The sequence below is a fragment of the Fusarium oxysporum genome, chromosome 8 (assembly GCF_000149955.1).
Source record: "Fusarium oxysporum f. sp. lycopersici 4287 chromosome 8, whole genome shotgun sequence".
NCBI lineage: Eukaryota > Fungi > Ascomycota > Sordariomycetes > Hypocreales > Nectriaceae > Fusarium > Fusarium oxysporum.
Genome location: NC_030993.1, coordinates 2,291,697 through 2,309,563, shown reverse-complemented (window position 1 = coordinate 2,309,563; position 17,867 = coordinate 2,291,697). Strand labels below are relative to the sequence as shown.

At 50.0% G+C, this 17,867-nt stretch overlaps 6 protein-coding genes across 9 annotated transcripts; 3 read left to right on the top strand and 3 right to left on the bottom strand.

Moving 5' to 3' along the window:
- Nucleotides 1-47: 47 nt before the first annotated feature.
- On the top strand, nucleotides 48-1,147 carry FOXG_03384 (uncharacterized protein; the record flags this gene model as incomplete). Its single annotated transcript, XM_018381083.1, has 2 exons — nucleotides 48-491; nucleotides 551-1,147. The coding sequence occupies 2 exons, from the start codon at nucleotides 48-50 to the stop codon at nucleotides 1,145-1,147; spliced, it is 1,041 nt and encodes a 346-aa protein (XP_018237495.1).
- On the bottom strand, nucleotides 491-2,593 carry FOXG_03383 (uncharacterized protein). The gene is made up of 2 exons (XM_018381082.1): nucleotides 2,088-2,593; nucleotides 491-2,035 (listed from the first exon to the last, which is right to left on the bottom strand). The coding sequence occupies exons 1-2, from the start codon at nucleotides 2,446-2,448 to the stop codon at nucleotides 1,353-1,355; spliced, it is 1,044 nt and encodes a 347-aa protein (XP_018237494.1). The 5' UTR covers nucleotides 2,449-2,593; the 3' UTR covers nucleotides 491-1,352.
- Nucleotides 2,594-4,335: 1,742 nt separating this feature from the next.
- Nucleotides 4,336-11,168, top strand: FOXG_03382 (uncharacterized protein). Of its 2 annotated transcripts, XM_018381080.1 has the most exons (3): nucleotides 4,336-8,895; nucleotides 8,947-9,600; nucleotides 9,652-11,168. In XM_018381080.1, the coding sequence occupies exons 1-3, from the start codon at nucleotides 5,404-5,406 to the stop codon at nucleotides 10,636-10,638; spliced, it is 5,133 nt and encodes a 1,710-aa protein (XP_018237492.1). In that variant the 5' UTR covers nucleotides 4,336-5,403; the 3' UTR covers nucleotides 10,639-11,168. The 2 variants fall into 2 exon arrangements, with proteins under 2 accessions (XP_018237492.1, XP_018237493.1); XM_018381081.1 differs by having other exon boundaries at nucleotides 8,947-11,168.
- FOXG_03381 (uncharacterized protein) lies at nucleotides 11,074-12,532 on the bottom strand. 2 transcript variants are annotated; one of them, XM_018381079.1, is made up of 5 exons: nucleotides 12,360-12,532; nucleotides 11,964-12,195; nucleotides 11,888-11,903; nucleotides 11,630-11,766; nucleotides 11,074-11,575 (listed from the first exon to the last, which is right to left on the bottom strand). In XM_018381079.1, the coding sequence occupies exons 2-5, from the start codon at nucleotides 12,188-12,190 to the stop codon at nucleotides 11,422-11,424; spliced, it is 534 nt and encodes a 177-aa protein (XP_018237491.1). In that variant the 5' UTR covers nucleotides 12,191-12,195; nucleotides 12,360-12,532; the 3' UTR covers nucleotides 11,074-11,421. The 2 variants fall into 2 exon arrangements, with proteins under 2 accessions (XP_018237491.1, XP_018237490.1); XM_018381078.1 differs by having other exon boundaries at nucleotides 11,964-12,532.
- Nucleotides 12,533-12,680: 148 nt separating this feature from the next.
- FOXG_03380 (NADH dehydrogenase (ubiquinone) 1 alpha subcomplex 2) lies at nucleotides 12,681-13,757 on the top strand. Of its 2 annotated transcripts, XM_018381076.1 has the most exons (3): nucleotides 12,681-12,957; nucleotides 13,119-13,225; nucleotides 13,311-13,757. In XM_018381076.1, exons 1-3 carry the CDS (start codon nucleotides 12,872-12,874, stop codon nucleotides 13,400-13,402), a joined length of 285 nt encoding a protein of 94 aa, XP_018237488.1. In that variant the 5' UTR covers nucleotides 12,681-12,871; the 3' UTR covers nucleotides 13,403-13,757. The 2 variants fall into 2 exon arrangements, with proteins under 2 accessions (XP_018237488.1, XP_018237489.1); XM_018381077.1 differs by having other exon boundaries at nucleotides 12,757-12,957; nucleotides 13,119-13,757.
- FOXG_03379 (uncharacterized protein) lies at nucleotides 13,716-17,638 on the bottom strand. Its single transcript, XM_018381075.1, has 2 exons — nucleotides 16,643-17,638; nucleotides 13,716-16,583 (listed from the first exon to the last, which is right to left on the bottom strand). Exons 1-2 carry the CDS (start codon nucleotides 17,431-17,433, stop codon nucleotides 14,039-14,041), a joined length of 3,336 nt encoding a protein of 1,111 aa, XP_018237487.1. The 5' UTR covers nucleotides 17,434-17,638; the 3' UTR covers nucleotides 13,716-14,038.
- Nucleotides 17,639-17,867: the final 229 nt, after the last annotated feature.

Below are 17,867 nucleotides of genomic sequence, written 5' to 3'. Positions count from 1 at the left end.
ACACTGGGCACACTTACTCATATTTACCCTGTTCTCATTTCCTCATTATGCAGCCAAGTTCGCCGGTTTCCCTTAACGGGACACAAGCTCCTGATATGCCCTTCTTCTGTCTTAAAAACCCTGAAGCTGAAGGATGTGTAGACGATACGGGCTACTACCTCTATCGCATTGATCTTGCACCAAATGCTGCATTTCTTGCGATATTCACGGCTTCATTGATCGGCTTCATCGTCACTTGGGTTTTCACTCGCAGAGGTACAGCTTTCAATGTCGCCATGATCCTAGGTCTTCTGTGTGAGATCATTGGATACAGTGGACGTATCGCGAGTTGGTACAATCGTTTCGATATGAATGCCTTCCTTACTCAGATTTGTTGCTTGACCATGGGTCCAGCCTTTATGGCTGCGAGTATCTATCTTTGTCTGCGCAGGATTGTATCAGCTTTTGGACCAGAGAACTCACGGTTACCTCCCGAGTACTATACTAGATTTGTAAGTCATTCTCTTGTGGATATTACTCGAACTTGTATTCTAATATACCCACTCTTTAGTTCATCCCTTGCGATGTTGTCTCTCTAGTCCTTCAAGCTCTTGGGGGCGGTATGGCCTCCGTTGCTTCTCAACAGTACAAAAGCGCAGACCTAGGCACAAACATCATGATAGCAGGACTCGCCTTCCAGGTTGTCACGATTCTCACTTTTATTGCTTGCTCAGTCGACTTTTCCATTCGAACTATCCGTCGTCAGCGTGCCCTCGGTGAAGAAGCCTTTGACCAGCGCTCTGAAATCGTCAAAGTCCGCAATTCTCGTCGGTTGAAAGCTTTTCTCTGCGCTCTATCACTCTCTGCATTCTGCATTCTTTGGAGAAGTGCCTTCCGGGTTGCGGAATTATCCGAAGGCTGGAAGGGACCCCTCATGGGTCATCAGTATATGTTTGTTGGGTTTGAGGGAATCTTGATCGTTGTTGCTGTGGCCGTTCTCAATATCTTTCATCCCGCCTTGTGTATGAAGGAGCTGTTGGAGCTGGATGATGGTGGTCTCAGGGGCATTTGGGGCTTCCGCAACCGCAAAAACAATGCCATGACTAGTGAAGAGTCTGTGGAGGACTCAGACCGAAAGACACCCACGAGCGAAGCTGTTGCAGTTTAGGCTTGGTTCGGTGTGTGTACGTGGGAGGATCAGAACAAGCGTCGGAAACAATCACCAAGTTATGTATAGGGAAGCCTGTAGGCATTGATAGGGTGGCACAAATGTTGAAGAGACGTATTGTCGGTAGTGAATTATATGGATCTTATGAATAGTCCCTATGTGTCTCCGAGTAGTTTAAGAAGTATATTCCCGCTGCATTCGGATGTTAGCCCGTGCCAAAAGTCGCTTGTAGGTGTTTGACAGCATCTTCTATCATCCTATACCCCCTATCAATCACACCATGAAGAGAAAGAATAGAGTGTGTTCCGCCTTTCACCAGCAACGTTTCCACACTAACTCCCAACCCCCTCAACTGCTCTCCAAAAGCTAGTGCCTCTGGTGCGAGAATATCCATCTCTGCAACAGCAATCCACGTCTTTGGAAGCTTTCTTAAGAGAGATTCGGGGGCGAGGTTAGGGCTTGCGTCCCATTGAGAGCGATGACCATCTTGAGTAAAGTAAAGCTTACGATAATAATCCATTCGTGCGGGTGTAAGCCAAGGTGCAGTCTCGGCATTGGGCCTCCATACCCCTTCAGCTGTGGCAGTATTGTCAACAACCGGTATGAATAAGACCAATGATATAGGGGGGTGTGTAATAGTGTTTAGGAGTGACGGCTGAGCTGTCGGTAAAGGGATTCCTGGGTTCGATGCAGACAATGCAGCGACAATCGCCAGATTAGCACCAGATGATGTTCCGCTGATGGAAATACGGGAGGTGTCTATCTTTTGTAGTTCAGCTGGACAAGATGCGACCCATCTCACGGCGCCAATAGCATCCTCGACTGCAGCTGGGAATGGGTTTTCAGGGGCCAGCCCATAGTCTACGCTGACGACTATACACCGCGCTCCTGGTATTTGTGTAAGCATCGTACGATCAGACACAATCAGAGAAACACATACTCTCACAAGCCCAGCAGCAAAGATCGGTGCCATTACTGAGTCCTCCAACTGCCCAGCCACCACCGTGAAACCAGACGAGGACAGGCCAGCCTCGCTCATCACATTGGCCTGTTGGTGTGTAAACTCTCACTCGGAATCTAGCAACGTCATAATCGCTGATGCTCCCTACGGGAATAGGTTTTGTTCCTCCAGGAGGGAGGGAATGTTTCTTAGTACGTATTGAGCCGTCCCAGTCATTGATCTCGTCTCTTTCGATATACTGCAGATGCGCCTCATGATAGGCGACATATTGGGGATCTAGACTGTCACGAATGGCGGGGTGGAGGGGCTGACAGATCTTGCGGTGTGTGTCACCTGTCATTGTAACGATTCACGGGTTTGGAGTAGGTTTCGAAGAGTTGTAGTGAATCAAATTGTGAGGTTGATTCAGTTGATTCAGAGGTCAGAGGTGAAACCCCACGCTTCCTCCAACCCCCACTATTCAAAGGCCAGACCCGCATGCTGAGACTTAAGCTTACATTTCGAAACATTTTCTGCCAGTTTTAGAGTCAGAAATAGTCATTACGTGTGTTTACAGTACTTTCTCAGATTTAAAATCCGAAGATATCTTGAACATCGATTCAACAGCCTCATTGTATCAAAACAAGGTGACCCCAGTAAGTTAGTTCCGACTCCGTATCCGGGCTGCCCGAACGGTGCCGTAAATAGTGGGGCAGATGCCGAAGCCCGTCGCCGTAATTCATAGGGTTATCCCGACTTTGGAGCTGAGGTTTGACTGAGCACGGTATAAAAGGGCAAACCAGTTTCCTGCGTAGGATGCCACAGCAGTAACTTGTTATCGGTCCTTTCAGGCTTTACAACAACATATATTACCATTGAGGTGGAGTCAGCCCAACAACTTCAAACACTCATGACCTGACAGTTGTGTTATCACGTTCACGGCTTGGCTTGCTCATAGGCATGCGTAAAGTGTTTGGCAATTCTAACGGGTATACGGTGTGCCCAATTACTGTTGGCCATGGCTGTCTTCTTGAACAAAACGCTCTCTATAAGTGGAGAGAAGTTGTGTTAGTGAATGCCAAGCAGACTCAGCATGGGTGCTGTGGATTGAGCGAGATGAAGTCGGCTCGGTTGGGTAATTATCTGGATTTCCGAGGTAGGTAGCAGCCCAATTTTCAGGGTCCTCATGGTAAAATTCACAAAATGCGATAGAGGTTCCGCCCAGAGCAACTTGAGCTGTCTTGTAGGGCTGTGACTTCAGGCGGCTGACATGCTTCGGTCTGGCCGTAACACGTCGAGTCGACATGCCGAACCCCAGCACATGCAGTCAGATGAGTAGGACATTCATCATAGGAATGTCACCATAAATCAGCCCTATCGTTCTGTTGATGGGAGCAATGTCTTGGATTATTGCGATTGGTGGGGGAGTCATAACCACGGGGTAGAGTCATTCATTCATGCATTCATTCACATGTGTTTACCTGATCGAATTAAGGTTCATCAGCCGTTGCTGTTTTTATTAGAGACTCTCGGGTAGATGCCAAACTTAACAATAGACAAGGCATAATTAATACCAAGATTCAGTTCCAACGGCCTTGGGCGAGTACAAACAAAGCAGTACTAGGCTGCCTCACAACTGACCGTATTGAATGTCGGATATCAGTCCCAAATTGAGATACGCATTCCTTGACTAATGGTATTCTCGTACTGAGGTGAGAGTTGCTACCACTTGTCAAATAAAATACGAAGAGCCGGGAGACAATATCCTTATTGCGCCATCCGTGACGTACAGTGCGTTGAAAGTATTGGATCCCGCTAATCTGACAGCGAGGCCGCCCAGTAACTTTACGTCTACTCCGTACGGAACCCCCACATTTGACTCGAGATGGAACTCGATACAATCATGGCTCTGAAATATTGTGTTTTGCACCGCCGCAATCAAACAATATCGTTTGTAACTTTTTATCCGTAGGTAGTTATCAAGGTTGTAAAACATTCTCGGCCACTAACGCCAAAACCCCAGGTCATGACCCTGAGCACGAGCCCGTGACCTAGACCATCTATGATGTGGTCGCACCATCAAGTCTCATGGGTAAATTCGAATAACAAGGTACTTTTAATGGCCAAAGACCGAGTTCAAAAGATCCCCAGGGTTCCCCAGGCGATAATTAACTGTGGAGTGTATTTGTACCCAGGCACTGAATATTTGCGATTCAGTATAACAAGGCATAAGGTAAGCTTCTTGGCCGTTGAGACTATAGATTAACTTTTGTATCATTGATTGTGGCTTATACTGTAACATCACCTCAAGGCGTTCCCCAGGATAGTCCATGAATGGTTGGGATGTGTTGGATGGTTGGATAGTAATGACATGGGGAAGCTTTGGAGCCTGATTGATCTTCAGTGACGTCTCGTTAGTTTACCTTAGTTTGGTATTCTAATCTCACCTACCTACCTACGCCTGCATACCCCGTCTCTGCTCTGTTCTCCTCCGTCGGATACAGTCCCCTTCTCTTGGGTCAATCACTTTGTCTTATTATTCTTTCCCTGTCACTCGCTAAACCCTGCCTTTGCACCAACCAAATTCTGACAGCTGAGGACAAGACTGATTTATTATTGTTCTTCTCGTCATCTCTGGACTACAGTCTCCAGTCTCCAGCCCAACAGACCTAAACCGCCCAGTCCGTCCGTCTCACACCGCAGGACGCAAGGCTCTACGTATTGTTCTCTACCTTAGCTAGCTCAGACCCAAATTTAGGACCCGACAAACAGACAGATATCTCAAGTGGAGGAGGAGGACTCAGGACCCTGTTTGCCTAGACCAGACTACGCTGTCCGTTCTGCCCTGTCACTGCCTGAGCAAGAGGGGCTTTCGCTTTAGTTTCGCTTCTCCCTCTCTCTATCTCGCTCAGACAATCCAATCCCAATTCCGCGCCCGCCGCTCTCGAGTCCGCCCATCACACATATCCAGTCAAGCCAGTCCAGTCCATCCACATCCGTCTCCAACCCAAGATCCATTTTCTCCGCTGAGCTCATTCGACTCGAAACCCGACCCGACCGCCTCGATTTGTTTTTGCGCACAACAAATCCGTCGCTCTTTTCCTTGCGTCTTACTCTGTCGGCGACAGCGTCATCTTCAGCACCCGCAATCCATTATTATATCCCCTCAATGCGACCCGCCCACGCTCATCAACCCTCGCCGTCCTATACGAGGTAGACGCCCGAACCGCCAAGCCCAAGCGGCACTCACATTTATTCTTACGACCATTCCCGATTCCCTCGTCACAACTACTTCCAACAACAGTCACCTGCCGCCATGTCTTTTCGCGGCGACGACCAGCGAAGATATGGCCATGTGCCACCTGTGCAGTATCCGGTCGCCGGCCGCGGCCAAGAGTACCAGCAACAGCAGCAGCAGCAACAACAGCCGCACTCATCCTACGACGATATTGGACGCCGAGCTAGCTTCAACGGCGGAGACGACGCTGCTTATATCCAACCACCCATCAACCGATCTCCTGCCTTTGGCGGCTCTGGAGAGGATGAGCTCTTCATGAACAACAATGCGGCGGCCCGGCCAGGCTACGGTTCCACGAACAACGCGCTGTCGGGCTACCAGCACCAGTACCAAGATGTACCCCCCACGCCGACATACTCATACAATCCTCAAAGTTTTGCGCAAACTTCAGGCTTCTCGCGGTCGACATCCACCAATGCTCTACCATACCGCAACCAGCATCAGCCTCAGCCCCCCTCGCGTTATGCTTCGAATGCCAGCTCCTACACACCGCAGGCTTACGACCCTTCTGCTTATGCAAGCACCAATGTCCCACAACGACAAGCTTCTTACCAAGGATACAATACATATGGCCAGTCATATGGCTCGCAAACATCCCCTGGCTTCAATCAATCTACAGGGAGTTATCCGCAATCGGCGGCTTCTCCTGCTTTATCATCCGGGTTTGAGCAGCCATTGCGGAGCCCCTCACTCAATGCCTCGCCTGGCGCAGCACAGACCTCGGCATATGACCAGTCTTATAGCCAATACCCAGGCCAATTGTCTAATGGGGGAGGATCTTTCTCGAGTGCTTCGCAGCCTCCATATCCTACCGCGACGCAAATGCCAGTCGGGCCATATTACTCTCCGAATGAGCATAATTCACTCTATAATAGAGGATCCCGTTCAAATTCACAGGCCTCGCCTATGGGATCACCCGCGAACCCTGGATCAGCATCACCCGGACTGCAACGGCACCCGACGAATGCACCTTTGCCAAGTCGTCCTGTCGACGATGAGCTCACCTGGAGTGCCGGACATGAGCGCATTACGAGTGACAACCTTATGCAAGAGTTGGAGCTAGAATTGGGCGGTTCTGGACAAGGCTACCGTCCCCTTCCTGAGCCTGAGAATGGTCATTATGATGACGATCTTCATGGCCAGCGATTGCAACGTTTTGACTCAGGTGCCACTACAATTCCTAACAATGCCAGCCGAACGACATCGACGCGAACTGGTCAGACCGCTTACGAGCCTGAAGAAGAAGACGATGACGCATATGGAGAGGCTGGTCTGATGGCTATGCGGCAAGCTGAGATTGATGAACAGCGCTTCAGTACCGGCTTCGGATATACAGACATGCCTGCTATGCCAGAACCCTCTCCAGAGCCCGCTCCTATCAACTCTTTGTCAACGAAGACGTTACATACTCACCCCGAAGAGCAAGGCCACAGCAGCGACAGTGATTTTGCTGGTGTAGACTTGGGAATGCTAGGAGGTGGATTTGGTGGTACTTTGACATACGGCGGGGATGTTGGATCTCCACCCGCCTCATCCGGCCAAGATACTGGTCGACCCCTGCCCACGCCAGGCTATTTCAACCGTGCATATGATCAAGGGGAAAGTGTGCCTGCTTTCAAGGCGGCAGAAATAGACTACGGCGGTACAGGAGGCTTGCAGCCCCCAACACAACATCGGCTGAGCTTCGACGAGGAGGATGAACGAGTATCACTGCGGTCTCGACAGAGTGGAACAGAGTCCCCTGGTAAGGATGAACTGCAAGATCTGTTCTACCACCCGGGACTATCAAATCGACCCCTCCCAGCTATCCCAGGGCCGGGATCTGATAGCAGCTCGATGCTCTCGGTTCAGACCAATAACCGACAGCAATACCAACACGCATACTCGCGTAGTACCGATTCGCGATTTGGTGCGCCGGATAACCCTGAAGCTTACTATACGGGCAATCAAGCTTACAACCTGCAACCCGAACGATCCATCTCTTTGGCTGGCCATAGCCATACACCTCAGGTGCAAACACCTGCTCGATCTAGGACTGATGCTGCCGAGGAAAGAAGGAAGCTCGCTAGGCACGGCCATCAGCAAGCGCCATCGAACCAATCTTTCCCAGAATACGAGACTCCTGCTGGCTCGATAGCGGCCTTCGATGGAATCACACTACCAAGCGGTCGAAAGAAGAAGTTCATTCCTTCCAAGCTTAATGCCTCTGATTTCCGCAGATGCACTGAGCCATGGGCGCTCAGCGGTCTTGAAACTTGGATTCGTGAGATGGGAGAAGGTGAGATGGATCTAAGGACCAAGACGATCGAGGAGGCTTTGATCAACCTCTTCACTGGCAAGATCCCCATGATGAATGTGGCAGATGCCGAAGTTCTTAGCACACATGTAGTATCCTTGATGCTGGAACGAGGTGTGCTTGTGCCTGATGAAGAATGGGTCAAATTTGGAAACGGCCGCATCTCTGGAGTTTTGTGGCAATTGACCGGCTCTGGATGCTATGCTCCCAAGGTCCACGATGAAGAGATTGGTGGCCGGTGCTACTCTCATCATTGTACTCGTACTCTCAAGAAGGTTGACTTGGAGGAGCTCGCCCAGGACTCTCAACCTGCAGACGAGTGGCACGTCTTTTATGGTCTTACCAAGGCCGACTGGGAATCAAAGCCCAAGAAGGAGGTCGAGCGTCAGAACATTTTACACGAAATTGTTACTGGCGAGGAAAACTACATCAAGCAGTTGGATATCTTCCGCAGGTATTACAGGGATCAGCTTCGGGCCATGCAGCCCCCTATTCTGAAGCCCGAGAAACGAGACAAGTTTTTGCATACGGTGTTTGGAAAGCTTGACCAGGTCCAGGCAATCAACAAGGACCATCTTTTGTCGCAGCTCAAATATCGACAACAAGAGCAGGGTCCTTGGATCATTGGCTTCAGTGATTTGTTTCGAGAATGGATTCGCAAGGCCAAATCAGTCTATATCGAGTATGCTTCGGCTTACCCCAACGCAGTCTATCAGGTTCGAAGGGAGGCCGATCGCAATATTCTCTTCAAGCGATTCTTGGACGACATGCAGAAGCAAAAGGTCTCTTCGAAGCAAGATTGGACACATTACTTGATCGCGCCTATCCAGCGCCTTCAGCGTTACTCCCTTCTACTCGACAGTGTCGAGAAAAAGATGCCAACCGACAGCGAGGAAAAGACGAACTTGGCCAAGGCCATCGCGGAAATTCGACAAGTCACTCTCGAGTCTGATACCAAGGTCGAGGAACAAAACAAGAGAGTCCAAATGATGGAGCTGAACAGAATGCTCGTGCTGCGGCCAGGTTTCCATTCTGTTTTGAATCTCGACCATCTTGGCCGTGAGTTGATCTTCCAAGGTGACCTACAAAGAATGGGATCAAAGGGAGTTAGATGGGTTGACACACATGCTTTGCTATTCGACCACTACATGATCCTGGCGAAGACGGTGACTCCCAAGGAGGGCAAGGACAAGAAGTATGATGTTTCCAAGGAGGTACGTGAAATTTACTGCACAGCTTACGAAACCACATCTAACAAAGCGTAGCCCATCCCCATGCCTCTCCTGTTTCCTGAGAGCATCAACGACGAACCAGTTCAGAAGCAAAAGGGTATCACTGCACCATTGGGAAGAACTACGGCAGCGGCCGCCTCCAGCACTCAACTTAACAAGGTCAGTAGCAACACTGGTAGACCTGGTCTGGAGCACGCAGCGACAAACTCGTCTATTGGCTCTGGTCTTACACCAACCGGCTCGAACGACACTGAAGGAAAGATCCTGTACCCATTCAAGGTCAAGCATCTTGGTCACGAGGTTTATACTCTGTATGCATCGTCAGCCAAGGATCGTGCCGACTGGTGTAACATGATTATCGAAACCAAGACAAGGCACGCCAAGGCACTCTTCTCTCAAAATGCTGAGCCATTCAGGCTGCGGGTTCTCGCGGATGCAGCCTTCCACTACGACACCGCCTCCATGTACGCAAGGTTCCCGAGTGTTGCAGTCAAGGGCACTCCTCTTGACCGGGCAATTCACGAGTTGGAGAGCGTGCTGGGACCGGCTCAGGGCGTCGCCCCCGTGTGCCGTGCTCAGGTCAACTGCGCTACCAGCTTCACTGCCTTTGGCAAGTCTGTCATTGCAATTGGAACTGATTACGGAGTTTATATCTCGGAGCCATCAAATCCTCGCGGATGGCAGAGGGTATGTGACGCCCTATTCTTCAATCTGATATAACTAATATTTTCACCACAGACGGTCCAAGCAACTCGCGTCACCCAAATTGCTGTCCTTGAGGAATTCTCTGTCTGTGTGCTCATTGCCGACAAGAACCTCATTTCATACCCTCTAGATGTGATCGCTCCAGTATCTGACTTTTCGGCCCCTCTCAACGATAACCCTCGACGCGCACCACAGAGACTTGCCAAGGATGTAACCTACTTCGCCACAGCCAAGATGAAAGATAGGATGCTCCTGTTCTATAAACGAAAAGAAGGTCTGCACACATCATTCAAGGTTCTCGAACCTATCTTCCAGAAATCTACGGAGAAGAAGTCTCGACTCTTTGGTGGACGAAAGACTGGCGGAGGAGGATGCGCGGAGACATTCCGCGACTTTGACGAATTCTTCTTCCCAACTGAGTGCTATTCCCTCAGTCTGTTCCAAACATATATTGCAGTGGCGACAGCGAAGGGAGTCGAGATGCTCACCCTGGATAAGAAGCAGCCTATGTCTATTCCCGACCTTAAAGCACCTGCAATTGCCAACATTGCCAGCCGCATCCGAGATCAGAAGCCGCTCGGCATGTTCAGGCTGAACGAGAACGAATTCATCGTGACATATGAGGACTGCGCCGTATACGTGGACAAACACGGTGATGTCAGCCGCACGCTGATCATGGAGTACACGGGCAAACAGAAGAAGGCCCGTGGTGCGACCATGTATGGACAGTATCTACTCCTCTTCAACGAGGACTATGTTGAGGTGCGTAACGCGGAGAACGGACGATTGCGCCAAATTATCGCCGGTCGGGACGTGCGCGTGCTCGATCTCGGCGTCCGTGGACCGACTGGCCGAAGCACATTGAATCCGCAGTCACACAGTAACGGATATATGCAGTCGACAAGCGCGGGTAGCGAAGGGTCAAAGGGCACCGTCAAGATTGCCATGGCCCATCCAGAGCTCCCAGGTCGACAGATCGTTTTGGAGATGCTTTTGAACGACGGACACACGGAGAAATGAGAGGAAGCGAACGATTGATAATGGTTACGATGATGAGCATCTCTGGAGACTACCCACCCGGCGTGGGCACAAGATCTTGAAATATGAATGACTTGAGATCATGAGATGAACAATCAAATTGATGGGCCGTTTTAGAAGAAATGGGGCTTATTTTTTTCTTTTGAGTCTGTACATGTACATATCGGCACTGGTTCCTCACTTGACGCTCCGTGGCCCAGCAGCCAGCTAATGATTGGATGGATGGCTGGGGCTATCTATGGCGAAGGGAAATATTTGTGGCAGGGCGTTCATAGGTGGTGTGTAAGAAGTTGCCGGTGTTATGAATGCCATCATGAAGGATACCTAAAGAACAATTTAGAGAGATATCTATAATGGATTTGGATTATAATGACAATGGAAGTCACTGGCTGTTGCATAGCTGGTATGATATACCTACCTAGATAACCACTATATGGTTGATATTCACACAAATTACGAGATGCAAGCCATGTCTTGTACATGTTTATTTGTTGAACCCAACCCATCCTCAGTTTTACATGCTGACTATATGTGTGGTAATCTACCATGTAAAAAGTGATAACCTTTTCCTGAGCTCCCCTGACTCTGGAATGGCTTTGCAATACCCTCCTTTTCAAGCAATAAAAGCGTCCATTTGCGGCCCACGCCTTTCGAAACCAGTCCCTCTGTAAGGAGTAATCGACAGTGGCATTACAAATCGTGAGATATGTTGAGTAAAGGCCACCCCTTTCGACAATTGTCTAACTTGCCCATGCTTGATTGCATTTAAGGCTTGGCCTCCTGGATGGCCTCCTTGGCGTCAGCCTTAATGTCCTCAACGACACCCCCCAAGCTCTTCTTCTTTGCTGACTCGTAGCTAAGAATTCGGGTGATCTGGACGAGGCCGACCATTCCGAGGAAGAAGTTGACAGCGGCGAGGCTAAGATACAGCTGTTAGCTTGAGTTTGTATGATTTAGCGGGTTGTATGCGTACAGGTAGTTCTTGGGCTTGATGATGAGGCACCATCGAGTCCAGATGATACCGGTGCAGGTCAGAGCGAGGTTCTGAGTGAAAGAGAGCTTCTCGGCGGGACGAGCGAAGTCGGAGATACCGGCAAGGACAAGAGCCCACTGTAGATGACGAACAGAGTTAGTAATTGTGATTATATCGGGTTTCCGACGTGGTAAAATTTAGTTTCGAGAGTAGTTGCATTCGTAGTGTAGATATCGCGGGATAATATAGTCAACGAACCTTCATGACAGGAGCCCTACAACCACGCATATTAGCATTCTGTGTCAACGATCGCTTGTTCTAGACTTGTCCTCACCAGAAATGCACAGTCTTGAAGCCAACCTCGCTCTCCATCATGCGCTTGAACCAGCTCTGCTGCTGCTGCTGGGCGCCATCAGTGCTCTGCCATCGACGACCGTTGCCCTGGTAGAAGTTCTGTCGGAATGCTTGCTGACGGAAAGCCTGTCGAGCGGGCGCGGCGAGGGTAGCCTGACGGAAGAGGGGGCGCGAGGCGCGGAAGATGGTGTTTGCGGAGGAGGCCATAATTGCTATGCGATTGTCAGTACCACTATCAATATTAATATGAGATGCAATATCAGGAATCAAAAGTTAGTCAAGATAGTTCGCGCGCAAATCGAGACATTCGGCGACCCCATAAAAAAGTCTAAATGACACAATTGAATCCGTGATCAGACAGTCAATAGCAACTTACACGTCGATCTCTTGGTGGAGGGGGGATGGTTCAGCAGACAGAGACAGAGAGAGGTTGTGGTCAAAAAGATGAGGTTCAACGTCGGCGAAAGAAGCTTTGAGACGTTGGGGCAAGGGTGGTCGGTCACTGTCGCCCCGAGATAGCCCAACTCTACTGCTGTGGTCTGTGGATTTAGCGCACCATCCACTAAATCCATCACTGCACGGCGCCCGGAAACCGGAGATATCGTGCGTCCGGGGCTGACTGCGAACTACGTGGGGGAGGAAAAGCTGTCAGCGGCACCGGAGGCTGTGCATAACTGAATTATGCACACACACTATTCCGCCATTGGCTCTTTTATGCAAATTATACGTACCCTTGTACCGCCTTCCAGTTTATTCCGCCCGAGCCTCATTGAGGAACCTAAGGATCCTTGCCAACCACAAGCTAGCAATTACTGAGCACTTCAAGGTCGACCTGATTCCGTCGATAGGCTCTCTTCCAACGACTCAACCACGTCAATTCGCTTCATAATGTCGGCAAAGTACGGGTTCACAAAGTCTCTCCGCGAGGTGCGATTCCTCTTCTGCCAGACTTCGGAGCAGAGCGCGGCTCTTCGGTACGTTTGAACCATATACTCCCGAACGACAACGACAACAACAAACGACATGATACTGGCCCAATTGGGCGCATTGGAGGACACGAGCGAGCGAAGGAAATTGCACAAGGACGGTAGAGCTTGAGGAATCATTGGACTGATTGTTTCTCGCGCCAATATAGATCATTCATCACCCGATCGTACCCTACCATGAAGCGCAACAACCCCAACATTCCCATCCTGATCCGAGAGGCCGCTGGCACCCAGCCCAAGGTCTTTGCCCGATATGGTTCGTATTCTATATCACTGGAGCTCCTCGGACATACTAGAGCGATATCATCGAAATCACGGCAGTACTGACATGATTAAAACAGACCGAGGTGTTGAGAAGTCACAGATCCTCGAGGGTCTATCCGACAAGGAGATTGAGGAGACCGTCACTGGCTTGGTCAAGGCTGATCAATAGAAACATGATTATCGCTTGGTTAATATTTGCGAAAAGAAAGAGAAGTCAAAGGGAGAGACCTCGAGCTCGGGCATTACGACGATGAAATGTAAATAGGGTCAAATCAGCATGCGACAAGAGAGCATTGTACTACTACGAAGACCATCCATCATCTTGAATATCGACCTCCTCGTAGCTGCTTCATGGCCTCGTCGCTCGCTACTGGGGTCATATTGTTCCCCAATATCACACCGAGATACATATAAGCTTCCGGGCTTCGAATATTAATGTAGCAAGCACCTCACCATTATAAAGAAACATAACAAACCATAGCTCTGTACTCACGGTACTATATTACACCTTGCTGAAATCGCACTTTTTTATAATCCCCTGACCCGATACCGTGATGACGTGCCCAACAACAGACCAGATATCGCAAACTATTTTAATGGACAATCCAACTTGTCCATGCCCAATGCAAGCCCATGAAATCCACTACCCTGTCCCCTATTCACTTTTTTCTTTTCTTCCTCTTCTACTGACTTGATGTCAAGTAGAGCGAACAGTACCGGCCGAAATAAATTCACTGACCATTTCTCAATTCATGTCTGCTCAGTCCTCCCTGTTCTTCCTGCTATGTCTCAGTCACGTCACAGTCTAGTTCCTCGTGACAGGAGATCCTTGTCCGAGTCCACCGTCATCTTGGGTAGATTTTGTCTTTCCGCCCCAAATCAAGGGTGTCTGTGGCTTGGACTGTGCCCGTTCCTGAGAGGCTGGAAGTGAGGGCCAGTCATCGTTGATCAGGCCAGGCTTCTTGACTTTTCCTCCTTGATTCTCTGGAGTTTGAGGCATCTCTTGAGCTTTCTCGACCTTTGCCTCAGCCTTGTCGGCCCTGGCACTCACCGTCACTGCCCTCTCCTTGCCTTTGCCTCGTTTCGAACTTTTTGCCGGAGTCTTCTTTCCCTCTCCTTGATGACCAGGCCCCTTTTCCTTTCTAGGAGTTCCTCTTTGGACCGCTTCTGAGATGGCTCGACGACGTTGAGGGGTCTGGCTAGTTACAGCGGATGGGGCTTTTTCATTCTGAAGAGGTGTCACGCATGCATCATCGTGCCCAGTCTTGGGGACCTCTCGGATCGGTTCATCTGTTTGGTCATGTTTGAAAGCTAATTCATTCACTGTGCCACTGCTTGGTGCTTCACCACCGCTAAGATTGGCAACTGGTCCTTTATTGAGAGACGCTGTTCTCGATGGAGATACAAACTCTCGGGCCTCGGGATTGAGGCGGCTCCTTGCGCCATTTCCATGATCACGCAAGTTCAGCGAGTCATCAGATTCGGGAAGGCTCTGGCATTGGAAAGCAAAATCGGATGAAGGAGGTGGCGCTTGAGCATCGAATTGTTCTCCTGCAAGCATTGAGCTAGGAATCATAGGACGAGGTCGACGTTGCTTGCCAAAGCGAAGTGAACCTCCTCTACCCATTCTGAATCCCCGACGGCCGCGTTCGTCCTCATCAGGGGAATCTGATTCGTCAAATGAAGGTAGGGGTTGAGGCTGAGGCTGGTGCTGGTGCTGAGTAATTTCGTTCTTATTCCCATGCTTCTTACTTCGCTTAGCAGACCCAGATACAGAAGGCTGCTCAGGGTCATCGTGGTGTCGCCTGATAGGCGAAGATGAGCCCGATTCCTGACTTCCGATATGACCTCCATAGTGCGTATTAGACCCCAACCGTCCACTACTACTATGCATGTGCTGAGGTGCCATGTAGCTGGATTGAGAAGAGGATGGCTGATTTTGTTGAAAGGCGTGATTGGATTCGTTGCTCGTGGATGCCATGTTCTTCGCTTTTTTTTTCTTGGCCTTCTTCGCATTCTTTCCTTTGCCTCTTGGTAGCGTGTCTGAAGTATGTTCTTGCTCAAATGATTGTTCAACCTTGTATGTGGCATTTTCGGTCATGGGAGAGGTTGTAGGCATTTCGGATGGCTGTGCTTCATCTAGGGTGGTTCCCTGCGATTCTGTGGCATCTTCTCTTGTTGACCTGGTGGAGTGAGCAGCAGAAGAGCTTTTTGGTACCTGCGGCAACGGAAACCTAGACTCGGGGTTCTCGAACGTAGATGGCTCGTAAACATCGCTGGTGCTTGGAGCAGAGGTTACATTCTGTCCTGAGATTGGCACCCCCTGCTTAGTAGCATTAGGTTCGCGATTGTCGCTCTTTCCAACCCCGGAGTTGCTGCCATGCTCGATGGCGATGCTGATGGGTTTCATTGGAGTAGCCAAGCGAGGCCCACGGAGAGTCAGAGGCATAGGAATTTTAGCCCATGCTCGTTGTCTCTCTTTGATCTCATTCTCAGAAAAGACGCTTGGCGCACGACTGTGACTGTTCTTGCTAACAGTGGGTTCAGACAGTAGTTTAGCTTGATGACCAGATGTCATCTTTGTTTCTGCCCGGCTTTCAAGCGCCTTCATGGGCATCTCATTCTGATGATGTGTTGTCGTATCAATACCCGCAAGTCCTTCTGCTGTTTCATTCGGCTTCATTGGGGTTCCTTGGGAGGCAAGGGAAGCTTTCGAGGGGGTGCTAGGCAAGGAAACACGAGCTTTGATCCCAGTATACTTGCTTCCGTCACTTCGCGGGCTGCCTGGGTCATCTTGATCAGAGTGATGGATTTCATCCAAAGCTTCTTCGGACGGAGGTTTAGTCTGCAGTATCTCAGGAGAGGATGTGTTTTCCAGCGCCTGCTGGATGGGAGGAGGGACAATTTGCCTTGGAGCAAGAGTTGGCTGTCCAGGGAGGAGTGCTTGTATGCCGGGTTCGGACTGCACAATTGTAGATGGAATACCAGTAGCTGGAGACTGTAAGAACCCAGACACAGAACGTTGCCCTCCGTTGGGTTGCAAGAAATGGCTGTTATGTGCTTGCCCAGGGTTGACTACAGCCGGATGAATGATGCTTGGCATCATGTGAGGAACTGTGGCAGTAATTGGCGCATTGCCTGGCATCGATAGGCCGAAAGGATAAGGAGAGAATAGCACAGCGGCAGAGTTCTGACCAGAAACTCGACCTGGAACTGGTCGAGTGGGTGCTTGCTCCGAGAGTGTCCATTTTGATCGCAAAGCAGGGGAGAATGTAACAGATATGCCTTGCTCAGGCATGTTGCCGCCGCCAATAGTCAGTGCTTCACCAACTGACGAGGATTTTACAAACCTAATTCTTATTAGTTGGTCATTGATTTCAACATGAATGTATAACGAGTCGTGACTTACCGGGCAATATAATGTCCTGGTTCTTTCGAGGCGATCGGGAACACCTCGTCCACATGTCCATATCTCTCAGCCAGGCCAAACTTGAGCCGTGCGAGTATGTCTGGCCCAGTAATTCCTTGATAACCTTGGACAATGATGTATACAGAGCGGTCACGAGAATCGCAGATCGGGCAAGAGCAAGGTACATAGTCTTTGATCGTCAAACCATCCTGAACGTTCTGGCAAGTAACTGGATCCCGACGCCATGAATCCTTCCATGGTGTCCCCTCGCGCCTCTTCTGGTTGAAATCAGAGCCAGTATGAGGTTGCACGACAGGCGCAGTTGCGTTTCGCTGGTTGTAACCACCGCGGCGATTTTTACGACCCCCTCCGCGATGGAAACCTCCACGACTCAATCCAGCATTCCCACCGTTGCTATTCTCATGGTTTTGGTGGGACCATCGGCCATCATTCGAATCAAAACGATCGTTGCGGGAAGAGTTGCTGATATTTCTACCACGACCAGTCAATGGACCCCTCTGAGGCGGCTGTGACTGCTGAACTTGTGGAAATCCATGGTCAAATCCATTCTGCATGGGAAAGTTCTGTTGGGGAGGTAAAGAATAGTTTCCTTGAGTGGCAGGATTAAAGGTTCCTGGTGAGTAAAAGGGTGCCCCGGGAGGGGTCTGCATCGCGATTTGCCCAGAAAGTCTCATATCTTCAGGGAGCTCAGTATTCATCGCGATGTTTTGAAAGTCTACATCAGGTCTTTGCATCTGATTGAATGTACTCATGATTCCAGGATACTTCATTTCTTTCTGATCGTGAGTCACTGGCTCATCAAAAGCTCGGTTTGGTCGCTGGCTGTTCTTGGGTCTGTCATTGGTGCTCAACCGCAACTCTGCGCCTCTGATGATGTTTCCAGTGATCTGGTCCTTTGAACGACTCGAAGTAGCCTGGGCTAGTTGCTAATCAGCCTTCTGACCATCGGTCGGAGGCCTGCGGTTTGTACCCTGTTTGGCATTTGCAACATCTTTTGTAGGACTAGCAAGACTTGAGTTACCCATAACTGCTGAGCCTGGCAATGATGTTGTCACTGTGGATTTTCGAGCTCCTCGTGTGGCCCGGGGGTTTTTGGTGCCATGTCGTTTGACTCTTGTGGGGGTCATTGCACCAAAGTCCTCCTGCTCCTCCTGTTCGTGGTGTCCGTTGGAAGAGGAAGCGGCCTCCTCATCATTTTCCTTAC